General features: G+C 52.1%; 4 protein-coding genes across 4 annotated transcripts; 1 reads left to right on the forward strand and 3 right to left on the reverse strand.

Annotated features, from left to right (window-relative positions):
• Nucleotides 1-832: 832 nt before the first annotated feature.
• On the forward strand, nucleotides 833-3,149 carry AYO21_12110 (hypothetical protein; the record flags this gene model as incomplete). Its single annotated transcript, XM_022661942.1, has 2 exons — nucleotides 833-923; nucleotides 991-3,149. The coding sequence occupies 2 exons, from the start codon at nucleotides 833-835 to the stop codon at nucleotides 3,147-3,149; spliced, it is 2,250 nt and encodes a 749-aa protein (XP_022505745.1).
• Nucleotides 3,150-4,045: 896 nt separating this feature from the next.
• AYO21_12111 (hypothetical protein) lies at nucleotides 4,046-5,455 on the reverse strand (the record flags this gene model as incomplete). The annotated part of the gene is made up of 2 exons (XM_022661943.1): nucleotides 4,046-4,948; nucleotides 5,048-5,455. 2 exons carry the CDS (start codon nucleotides 5,453-5,455, stop codon nucleotides 4,046-4,048), a joined length of 1,311 nt encoding a protein of 436 aa, XP_022505746.1.
• An 868-nt stretch (nucleotides 5,456-6,323) lies between these two features.
• AYO21_12112 (hypothetical protein) lies at nucleotides 6,324-6,989 on the reverse strand (the record flags this gene model as incomplete). The annotated part of the gene is made up of 1 exon (XM_022661944.1): nucleotides 6,324-6,989. One exon carries the CDS (start codon nucleotides 6,987-6,989, stop codon nucleotides 6,324-6,326), a length of 666 nt encoding a protein of 221 aa, XP_022505747.1.
• Nucleotides 6,990-9,514: 2,525 nt separating this feature from the next.
• Nucleotides 9,515-10,397, reverse strand: AYO21_12113 (hypothetical protein; the record flags this gene model as incomplete). Its single annotated transcript, XM_022661945.1, has 2 exons — nucleotides 9,515-10,101; nucleotides 10,190-10,397. The coding sequence occupies 2 exons, from the start codon at nucleotides 10,395-10,397 to the stop codon at nucleotides 9,515-9,517; spliced, it is 795 nt and encodes a 264-aa protein (XP_022505748.1).
• Nucleotides 10,398-11,079: the final 682 nt, after the last annotated feature.

Consider the following 11,079-nt stretch of genomic DNA (forward strand, 5'->3'; position numbering starts at 1 on the left):
TCTTGGTCGGTGGCTTGTCTGAGCCACCTGTTGTGGTCTTTTTTTACTGGCTCTCGTCGTGCTGATGCTTGCACGACTCTGTGCTGGTGGTGCATGAGTATTGGATGACACAAGAGCTCGATCACGATATATTGTGTTCAGTTGGCCGCAGGTTCGGGGTGAGGTGTATCGAAAGAGAGCTGGATCGAGAGAGAGAGAGAGAGAGAGAGAGAGAGAGAGAGAGAGAGAGAGAAGCATGAAGAACCATTCCAATCAACACGGCCCTTTTGGCCATTCCTCTGGGTGATTGATCGGCTTATACTGGAAACGTGGCATGTGGATGACAAGGCTGAGCCTTTTTGAGATGGGTGACGAGGGAGTTCCGACGAGGAGAGAAGAAGAGTAATACCACGTAGTTCACCTTGTGTATCGCTAAGCTCTCTTCCTGTCCTGGCCATCTTATGTGGGATTCCAACATGGCAGGCTCAGCACATTGGCTCTAGCCTTGCCAGGAGTGAATTTCTGACGAGGCTGAAGATTTGGTTGGAGGTGACAGCGCCAAGCCTGACGAGGCTGTCAATCCGGCGCCGCAGTCGAAACTCCAGGCTTCGAGCAGGCGACATCCCGCTCCACAGTATCCGCCTTTCATCGAGTCGTGTGGTGCCTTGTCGCAGTTGCACAGTGGTGGACAATCGCTTGGTTTCCTTTCCTTTGAACATGGTTTTAGCCTTGTACACTCTTTGAAAACGCCAGTCCTCTACATCATTGTACAGCGTTGAGCCTCTGCACACTTTTTCTGAACATTGCACCACCATCGCAGCCATAGCAAAGTCGCTCAACTCTAACATTCACCATGGCGCAACCCCAGCAGCAACTGAGTCACAAGGACGCAGCCTTGTTCAGGCAAGTCGTCCGTAACTTTGAAAACAAGCAGTACAAAAAAGGTGAGAGCCACTGACTCCGCGGTTCTGAAACCCCGGGGAAAAAATCCCAAAGCTCACTCTCTCCTAGGTCTCAAGGCCGCCGAACAAATCCTACGGAAAACGCCCAACCATGCAGACACCCAAGCCATGAAGGCTCTGATCATGAGCCATCAAGGCCACAGCGAAGAAGCGTTTGCCCTCGCCAAGACAGCCCTCAACAACAACATGAAGTCGCATGTCTGCTGGCACGTGTATGGCTTATTATACCGCGGTGTGAAGAATTATGAAGAGGCTATCAAGGCATACAAGTTCGCGCTGCGGTTAGAACCAGACTCGGCGCCTATACAAAGGGATTTGGCACACCTTCAGGTTCAAATGCGAGATTACGAGGGTTACATCCAGAGCCGGAAAAACATGCTGCAGCAGAAACCGGGATTCCGCCAAAATTGGACAGCTCTGGCCATAGCTCACCACCTCGCGGGAAACTATGAGGACGCAGAGAATGTCCTCACCACATACGAGGAGACACTCAAGGCAAAGCCGAACAGGTTGGATATCGAACACTGGGAAGCCGTACTCTACAAGAATTACATCATTGCAGACTCGGGCGAAGTCGAAAAGGCGCTCGATCACTTGGAGGCCGTAGGGAAGAAAAGCCCCGATGTCCTTGCAGTGATGGAAATGAAAGCAGACTACCTCGCGAGATTGGGTCGAAAATCGGAAGCCGAGGCAGCGTATGCCGCCTTGCTCGCGCGCAACCCGGATGACTCTGCATACTATGACGGGTATATCGCTGCTAAGGGTCTGACCGATGGTCCGGTGTCGGAGGTCAAGAAGGCGTACCAGGAGCTCGCAGAACGACACCCCAAAGCCGATCTTCCCAGACGGAGAGCTTTGGATGTCCTGTCCGGAGAAGAATTCAAACAAGCGGCAGACCAATACCTGCAAAGAATGCTGCGAAAAGGGGTTCCTTCGACCTTTGCCAATATCAAGCACCTTTATACCGACGAGTCCAAGCGGGACATTGTTCAGGCGTTGGTAGAGGAATACGCCTCTGGGCAAGGACAATCACATACCAATGGAACCAAGGAGAATGGCGACAAAGAAGAAACACGCTTCCATTCCTCGGCTCTCTACTTCCTTGCTCAACACTATAACTATAAACTAAGCCGCAACCTGGACAAAGCTCTCGATTACGCCGAGAAATGTATTGCCCTGGACCCGAAATCCGTCGACTTTCACTCTGTCAAGGCTCGTACGTACAAGCATAAAGGGGAGCTAACCAAGGCTGCCGAAATCATGGACCAGGCGCGCTCCCTGGACGAGAAAGACCGCGCAATCAACACCAAGTGCGCAAAGTATCAGCTTCGATCCGATCAAAACGACAAAGCCCTCGAGACGGCGAGTAAATTCACCCAGAACCGCACCGGAGGCCCGCTGGGTGACCTCGTTGATATGCAATGCGTCTGGTATCTGACAGAGGACGGGAAATCCTACTTGCGCCAACGAAAACTGGGTCTTGCGCTGAAACGATTTCACCAGATACTCGGCATCTTTGACCTGTGGCAAGAAGACCAGTTTGACTTTCATAACTTCTCTCTTCGCAAAGGCATGATCAGAGCCTACATTGACATGTTGCGATGGGAGGATCGCCTGAGGGAGCACCCTTTCTTTTCCAACATGGCCGTCTCCGCGGTGAAAGCGTATCTGCTGCTATTTGACAACCCGGATCTGGTCCATGGACCGATCATGGATACTGTCAACGGCACCAGCAAGGCAGGAGAGATGAGCGCGGCAGACCGCAAGAAGGTGCTCAAGAAGGCTAAAAGGGAACAGGAGAAAATGGAAAGGGCGGAGGCAGAAAAGAAAGCGGCGTTGAAGGCGAGCAAGCCCACGCCCAAGATTGACGATGGTGAAACTAAAAAGGAAGACCCCGACCCTTTCGGCAAGACTCTCATTGAGACGAAAGAGCCCCTGAAGGATGCGATGAAGTTTCTAGGCCCGCTGTTGGAGTTCTGCCCGGACGTCGCAGAGGCGCAGGAGGTTGGTTTCGAGGTGTTCCTCCGAAGAAAGAAGTACCTGCTTGCGTTGAAGTGTCTGCTAGAGTTGCAGCGCCTAGGAGCTAAAGAAAGCGAGGTGACAGAGTTGGGATCAAGATTGAGAAAAGCATTCGACGGGGACGAGAAAAACGTGCCAGAGCCGGTTCGGGAGATTTTCAAGGCGGAAATAGGGAAGCTGGTTCAGTGACAACAGATGTATCACATATCCAAGAACATGGGGCGATTCTGAAAGTCGGATCCGGTTCTACGACGCATCTACGCTCCAAGACAGACTTTGATTCTACACATGTTACGGCCGGAGAATTGCCACAGAGACGATGAGACCATTTTCGGCGAAGGCTGCATAAAAAGTTTTGGGAGTCATCCGTGTGCTACTAGAAACATGGTGGACGAAATGAATGTTGAGACACGAAGGCGATCTATTCTTCCGGGGTTGTTCTCCCTCGTCTTTGTCGTGGTCTTTGTTCTTTGTGAGCAATCTGCGGCAGAAAAGGACGGATAGGGTTGGTGGAACGTGGAATGTGTAACAGTGTGTGTATCTGAACGACGGTAAATGTCTAGAGACACCTCGATCGACCGAGCACGGAAGAGATGTCTTAGGAGGAGGAAGAGGAAGACGAGAAGAAAAAGAAAAACAAAGGATATTGCTTGCCCCTTTCTGTAATGCATACCAGGTCAAATGGCACTCAAGAATCAAATCGAACAGATCTCCTTTCCATGTACAAGGCAGGGCCGTTCGATGAGGGACAAATCGATGGGCAAATACATACTACACTACAAGACGGACCCTCGTTTCGCCATACTTTTAGTCGTAGTCGTTGTATGTGTTGCCAGTCGAATAAGGGGGGCATGAATAGAGATACGCATATTGTACGTTTCCGTGGCGCCATATCTACACATACAAGCACACGCACAAACACATATATATATACACACAAGTCAAGTGTCCCGTAGACGCATACAAGATGTCTCAAAGAACATCGTCACCCTAGGCAAAATCCTTGGTCGCTCCTATCCGTAACATGCAGTTGTTGCTTGAAAAAGGAAAAAGAAAAAGGTATCGCTGGACACCCAACGCCCAACCTAGTACGGATCCCATTCCAGCCTGCGTTCCAATAGGTACGACTCGACGGGCAAGCCCCTCCAGACCGATGACCCGTTGACAACTTTGAAGAACTCGGGCTCAAAGCTCACGCGAGCCCAGCCGTGAATGACCTTGCGCCAATAGCAGACTTCTGCCGCCGGCGTGAGATACTGCTCGCGGAACGTCCTGACGCTGTTCGCCGCGATGCGCTCCGCCTCCTTGTCGTGGTTCTGCAGCCACGAAATCTTTTGCTCCAAATCCTCGAAGCTGCGCTCAACCTCGAGATAGTTCTGCTGCGGCCCGCTGGATCGCATGAGCGGGTGGTGGTGTTGGATCCAGTCCATCTTGTGCGCGACCACGACCGACTTGCATGCTTGCAGGTACTTTAGACGTCCGGAATACGAGTTGCCTTCGGTGTGTGCGAGATACTTGTACTGACAATGCTCGGCCATGGACTTGAGGTCCTGGGTCATGGACTCGGTGTTATGCCAGTCCAGAGCCTTGACGTCGGCCCAGGGTTTGTCGGCCGTCACCTGGATCAGTCGTTGACGCAGTTCCAGACCCATAGTCGCGCCGCGCCAAAGCAGCTTGGCGACCTTCTCGCCCCAACCCCATCCCTCGACCTGTTCCGCCAGGGCAGCTTTCATCTGCACTTCGCGCATCGAGCCCACCTTAGTCTCGGGCCAGGACCAGTAGCCGAAGTCCGGGATGAGCCAGATGTGAGTGTCTTCTGCACGGCGGGCGTAACCCCACAAGGGGACCGAGGGGATGCGGTCGTCCGTATTGAATGCGAACTCAATGTTGGGTAGAGGTTCCGGAGACGTCAGAATGGCGCGGTGCAAGGCATGTAAGGTTGCGATCTCGCGAGAGTAGATGCCTCCTGCAGTGGCGATAACATAGAGCTTTACCAGTAGATAGCAGCAGTCAGCCCAGAAGATTCAGTAGTCGTGCATGGGGTAGTCCTGTGACAACCCCTCTTTACACGGCCAAAAACAAAATACATCGGTGGTGTATACCTGTTGATTATAGATCATGGCACGAACATAACCATTTTGCTTTGGCATGGCGTCGATCTCTTCAAACGTGATGGGATTGTGCATCCTCTGATTCACCGGCCTCTCAACTTCCTCGAACAGGCCGGGGAAGGCTTGTTCACATTGCTGCGAGTCCAGCATCAAGTTTTCCGCGTCCCTCCTGTAATCCCAGTGGCCATCGAACCCTCTCTTTCGCCCATATGCGCCGTAGTCGCTGTGCAACAAGGGGGCCGAAGGTCCGTGGGCCGATCTATACCACGCGAATAAAGCGAACGTGCAAAGGACGGAAAGCAGCACCAGGGGAGTGCGTCGGTTGAATGTCGCTAAAAGGGGTTCTACGGCGTGGTCGTAAAAGCCCCTCCTCGAGGCAGGCATGTGCATCATTAGGACTGGCAGAGGGGACTGCTTGCTCTCATGATTAGGAGGCGCGGCGCATCGAACGTAGAAGGGGACAAGGCATAGGGAGAACAAGTCAATCTAGGAGTTACACGTTGGAATGAATAGCAGCAAAAGCGACCATGGACGTTGTCCGCAGCCGGAAATCACATCCTGTCGTCGGTACATGTCAACTCCCGAGATGACCTCGATGAGTAAGATGCACATGGGCATTGGACGGTGGGTGGACGGCAGCGGCAAGGTGATGACGTTGCTGTTTCGTGTTGTTCTGTGCTCAGCCCTAGCGTACCTGAGTGATATCAATGATCACCCGTAAGCCATATCCACACGTGACAAGCCGTTACGCCAAGACTAAATGCCAAGACACCAAGGGGTCGTGCCGATATATACGAGGTAGTTTGTGTAATCTTGGCTCAGATAAGGTTTTCGCAACTATATATTTCCGTCCCGAGCCGCATGGCGCACTAGGCTTCTGACGGTACTTCCTTCGCACTTACGTCATTTGTCCACGACTTTGTTTACACTGCAGTTGGATTTCTCTGCCGCACAGGGCAAGACAGGGACAGCAGATCTGAGAAAGGGTCAACACACAAAGGCTGTTCAGAAAGGTGATGGATAAGAATGGTAGAATCCACGATCGGAATGCAAAAGCTTCTTTGAACTGTCTGCGCCTCGATTGTAGCATTGAAAGGCATCTCCTGTCCTGGCTCCTTTTCCCATCTCCCCCCTTTGATCCCTTTTTCGAAAAACTTCAGCCTATGCCTGAATACATTCCATGCTTCGAATGCCCTTGGACCGTCCCTTAAAGCCACGACCTGCTTGAATGTTTCCCTCGGTAAACCCCTCCTCACATGATAACACAACACGTTCTGGTGGATCGCCGTGCGGCTGGCGCTGGCCCTGCGTTCGGTGCTGGAGGAAAGGCATGAGGTGCAAGTGCAGGTAGAGGTGCAGGTGCAGGTGGAGCCGTATATTCCATAGTTATCCAAAAGGCCATGTTTCTAGCATCAAGATGCATCAACGTTAGGGCGTTGGCACCCTGTTGGATTCCAAAGCGTACGGTGTTGCCGATAGGTGTACGAAGCAAGGTGTTGTATTGGGGGTCAGTGGCCCTGATCGTTACTGCTTGACCAGGTTCTGGTGTCACCGAGCTATAGACCTGATCGAACACTGCTCGTGTTGTGGGTTCGATGACATTCGTGATAACCAGGTATGGGATTTGTGCAAGGGTCATATGGCGTTGCTGACAGAACCGCTCGACCAAGTCGTTTTGGTGGAGCGGAGAACCTTCCGCAGTGCTCAAGTGGTCTATCCGGACGATGTCAGGTGTTGGTATACTGATCGAAATCGATGCCTTAACTAAGACATGGCCATTGGCTGTGAACTGGCAGTCAAAGGTATCGAACCTAGGCTCTCCTGGTACTCCGAGCGCTCGCCAAAGATTACCGAGGCCTAAAATCCTCATATTTTGCTGGCCTGGGACTTCCACATATTGCGCTTGATTTGCGGCCATTTTGTGCTTGGTTCTTCTCTTTTTGTATGTCGACTATTTGATAGTTTTCGTGTCCTGATGCCTTCTTTTCGCGGGCGGTGAAAGGGGCGTTCAATGAGGGCGATTTTACGAAAAGACCTTGGAGATGTCTTTTGTTCTTACGTCTTATATGTGTTGTGGTTTCTGATCCGGACACAGCAGACTGACGGGCTAAGTGGGATGAAATGATACCATGACCTCTCCGTGGATCGCGCTCACTGGCAATACTGAACTTCCGGTTCCGTTGGAGTAGCATACACCTCGGACCCATCCGCCACGCCTTCTATCCACATTGTATTCCTACATTTCCCTATTCTTAGGTGATACGATACTAAAGATACTCCTGAATGCCTATACTCTCTCATGTCATGAGAGGGGCGACCAGGTATAAGCCTCCCATCTCGTTTTATATATAGGAATCGGTGTCCAGACGCTCTCGTTATCAGGGCCACTTCTGTGGTCATGGAGGAAATTCTACCCATTCGACGAGACTAAAATAAAATGGGAGCTTCTTGCTGTCTTAGTGCTGACAAGACGGTGGTGGGCGTAATGCCTGAATGTGTTTCATCGCCACGATGCTTTTGACTCGGCTAGCGGCTGTGGCCGGACAGAACGTGAGAGGGGGGAAAACCAGAAGCAGGCCATATCATATCTTTGGATCGTTTCTTGGAACTTCTAGACACTTGTCGAGGCCAAACCGGGCTTTCAAACTATAAAGAGCCAAAGGAAAAGTCGTCAGAAGTCCAGTGGCTTGACATTGCAGCACCTGAAACCTACGAACTCCCGACCTCTGAACACCAACACCCCGATACCTTCTGCGCATACATCACACAACATGGCGTCTCGATCGAACCCATACGGCTCCTATATGCCAGCTCCCACCAGCAGTCGACCTCCAACAAGTACGCAGGGATACAACGGCCACCCTATGTACAGCCAACCCATGCAATCTATGTACGGCCAACCCATGCAACCTATGTACGGCCAGCCGATGCACGGCCAGCCTATGTACAGTCAAGCACCACCGAGTGCCCCGCAGCCGACAGCTTCAGCCACCTCGCTCGATGAAGTGTCTCGCTTGTTGACAGCTTTTTTTGGCGCCACTCAATCGACAAGGGCCCCAAGCGGGTATGGTTACATGCCGCAGCCAACCGCCCTGAGAGGCCCGGGGGTTTCGACCAGACCGAGTTCGACTACAACTCAAGCACCCAGGCGAACGGCCCCATCAGGAACTCCGTCGAGACGCTTTTAGTGCACCAGTATACCAAAGGGCCTGATGAAGGCCGGGCCAAGTCATTCTGGCAGGCAGATGGGAAAAACCTTTCGGACGATGTGAGAAATGGCGGGGGGGCTATGTACGAGGTATCTGACCCGAAAAAGATTGGCGTCGAAATCTGTTTCGAAAACAGCAAGTGGAAAGGGGGGAGGGAGGGACGTGATTGGTTTTTTTTCCTTTTTCTGGCTCTTTCCGTACCTCAATACCTGACTCAGATATTTCCAAGCCACAGAGTACATGCTCGTTTTTCAATCCCCACCACCCACCTTTGGTCTTCTCATAAGCATCCACGCTATCCGACGAACCTGTACTCGGTCCAGCTTCGGTATCGAGTACGAGGTATACATTAGATACCACAGAAGGACATGTCAAATCACGATTTGTTACGATACCTCTTAGATACCTGCTTCGGAAAACCCGTCAACACAAACCTTGGTGTCTTCGCTATCAGGGGAATAGCTAGTAAGGCTTCGTAGCACCCTGACCTTGAGGGAGAAGTTTGGGGGAAGGTGGCGCCTCCCCTTCCTTATCAAAGTGGTTTTACGTCGCAATTTCTAGCCAAGAAAGGGGCCTTCTCTTGGTGGGGGTTTTGCGACTAGGTACGCGTTCACTAATCTCTGGCGGTGGTTGGCGCTACACCGGATCGTTTTTCTACGAGGTGTAGTGCGTGTAGCTAACAGCCTGACTCGCTTAGAGGTAGCCATTCGTAGTTAGTTGAGTGGAGTGTGGACCCACCACTCTCAGCCCCGAGGACCCGCCTCCCTCGTGACTCGCGATGTAATAGCCCTACGATGTCGAGTAGTACTTCCTCATTCGGCTTGTCAAAAGCCCCGAACAGATCCCGCTCTGGTGTGCTACTAAAGTGAGTTCCACTCGTACTCGTAATCGTACTTGTACTTGTATACTGGTCCAGCCGACCCGCGTAAGCAGGTCACAGTCTGTGAATACCTACATACAAGTAAGCGTACTCCGGAAGACTGTGTATGTCCCCCTGAGGAAATTGCAGGGTGGGGGTAGGTGTTCCGTTTTGGTAATACCATAGCATCATTCTTTGCACAAAAGAGATGGAGGAAATTTCTCGCAAGAGGGGTGAGGTTCGCCTTAACATCGATTCCGTAATACAGTCCTTTTTCTGTCTCTGTCGAGGTCCACACCCTCGCCCCCCCTTCCCTCTGCCATAGAGATTTGAGCTATTCTCTCTCATCCTGCCAACTTTATAGACAGAATTGGTCTAGTGGTCTGGGTAGTGCTCGTGATGAGGCACATCGTGCTCCTCACCCCCTTCGTACCCTCCTTCACCTCCGTGCTCTCCGTACCCGCCGTGGCCCCATTCACCTTCACCTTCGCCTTCACCTTGATCCTCGCCGTGCCCGTCGTGACCCCATTCGCCCTGGTCGCCTCCATGGCCACCGTGACCCCATTCACCTTGATCTTCTCCCCACTCACCGCCGTCGTGCTCGCCACAGCCCCCGTGGTGCCCTCCATGCTCCTGGCTCTGGTCTCCACCTTCTTGATCCCACTCCCCCTCCTCCTCTTGATACTCGTCTTCTACGCCGGCCTCACTCCCGGCATCCGAGTCCGAGTCCGAGTCCGAGTTGTCTTCCGACTCCTCGCCCATGAGATCGTGCTTGTAGGGGACGTGCGAGTTGACATCCTCGCCCTCGTGCGGGACGTACCTACCCGTATGCGCGTACTTGAACAGCTTGTACGAGTTCTTCACCTCTGGGTCGTCCGGGTCCATATCGCGAAGCTCCTTGGCGTGGCGCTTGAGCGCTCGGAGTATTCGACGGAGGCTGTTTTGCTGGTCCTCCTCCGAGACTGCAAAATACACCCCCCCAAAAAAACATCAGTATCAGTTCATTTTACCTCAAAAGGTTTTTGGGGCTTTGGGGGAAGTTCTCCCTACGTGAAGAGTCGCCCATGACCCGCTCATACTCGTCGATATGAGTGTCGATCTGGATTTTGATCGTCTGACGATAATCGACTTCTTCTTCATTCCCGTAGTTGCCGCTGTCATCGTATCCCTGGTCCCCTGCATCGCCTTGGTGTTGACTGTCGTCTTGGTGTTGGCCATCGTCATGGTGACCACTGTCGTGGTGGCTTTCTGTATCCATTTGCTCAAGTTTGTTTGGTTTGGTGGTGGTAAAGTTCGTGTCGCAGTGGTGGTCGAAAACAAGGGACCAATAGAATACGCAATCTGGCTGGTCTGTATATGCTAGTAGACAAAACTAGTTGCAGAAACACACAAATTCGATCAATGGCATCGTAAAGGAGAGGTCTAAGAGGTGGAATATCACGCGGACTTATACGGGCGAGCAGCAAGCCTCGAGCGAGGACAGGTAGGATCCCATGGCCTTGTCAGGACCACCCGCTCGACGCCGCCTTCAGCAACCGTCAGCACGAGGGGGTAAAAGGAATGGCAAAAGATGCTCTCGATGGACCTTCAGCAAGAGCAACACATCCGGGAGACAAAGGCTGTGTTTGCTTGTTGCCTCTCCGAATATAGAATCTCCCATTTCTATTCAGCGTAGGTAAATAAGCACTTATTCAAACTCGCTCTCTTCTCACGGGCTATCCTAGTTCCTCCGAAAGATACTGTCAAGCGTAGCCACAGCCAGGGAAGGGGGCCGTCAACATGTGTATTTTCATTCCGTTTGTTCTGGACCTAGGGGGCCTTCTCTTAATACCATACGACGCCGCCGAACACCAACCATGGGTAGTCCGAGGCTCCCACATTACTACACCAAAACCAAGAACCATAATAAGCAGATGAATGAGTATACGAAATGACACGAT

Source organism: Fonsecaea monophora (genome assembly GCF_001642475.1).
Source record: "Fonsecaea monophora strain CBS 269.37 chromosome Unknown Scaff230, whole genome shotgun sequence".
In the NCBI taxonomy this organism is placed as follows: domain Eukaryota; kingdom Fungi; phylum Ascomycota; class Eurotiomycetes; order Chaetothyriales; family Herpotrichiellaceae; genus Fonsecaea; species Fonsecaea monophora.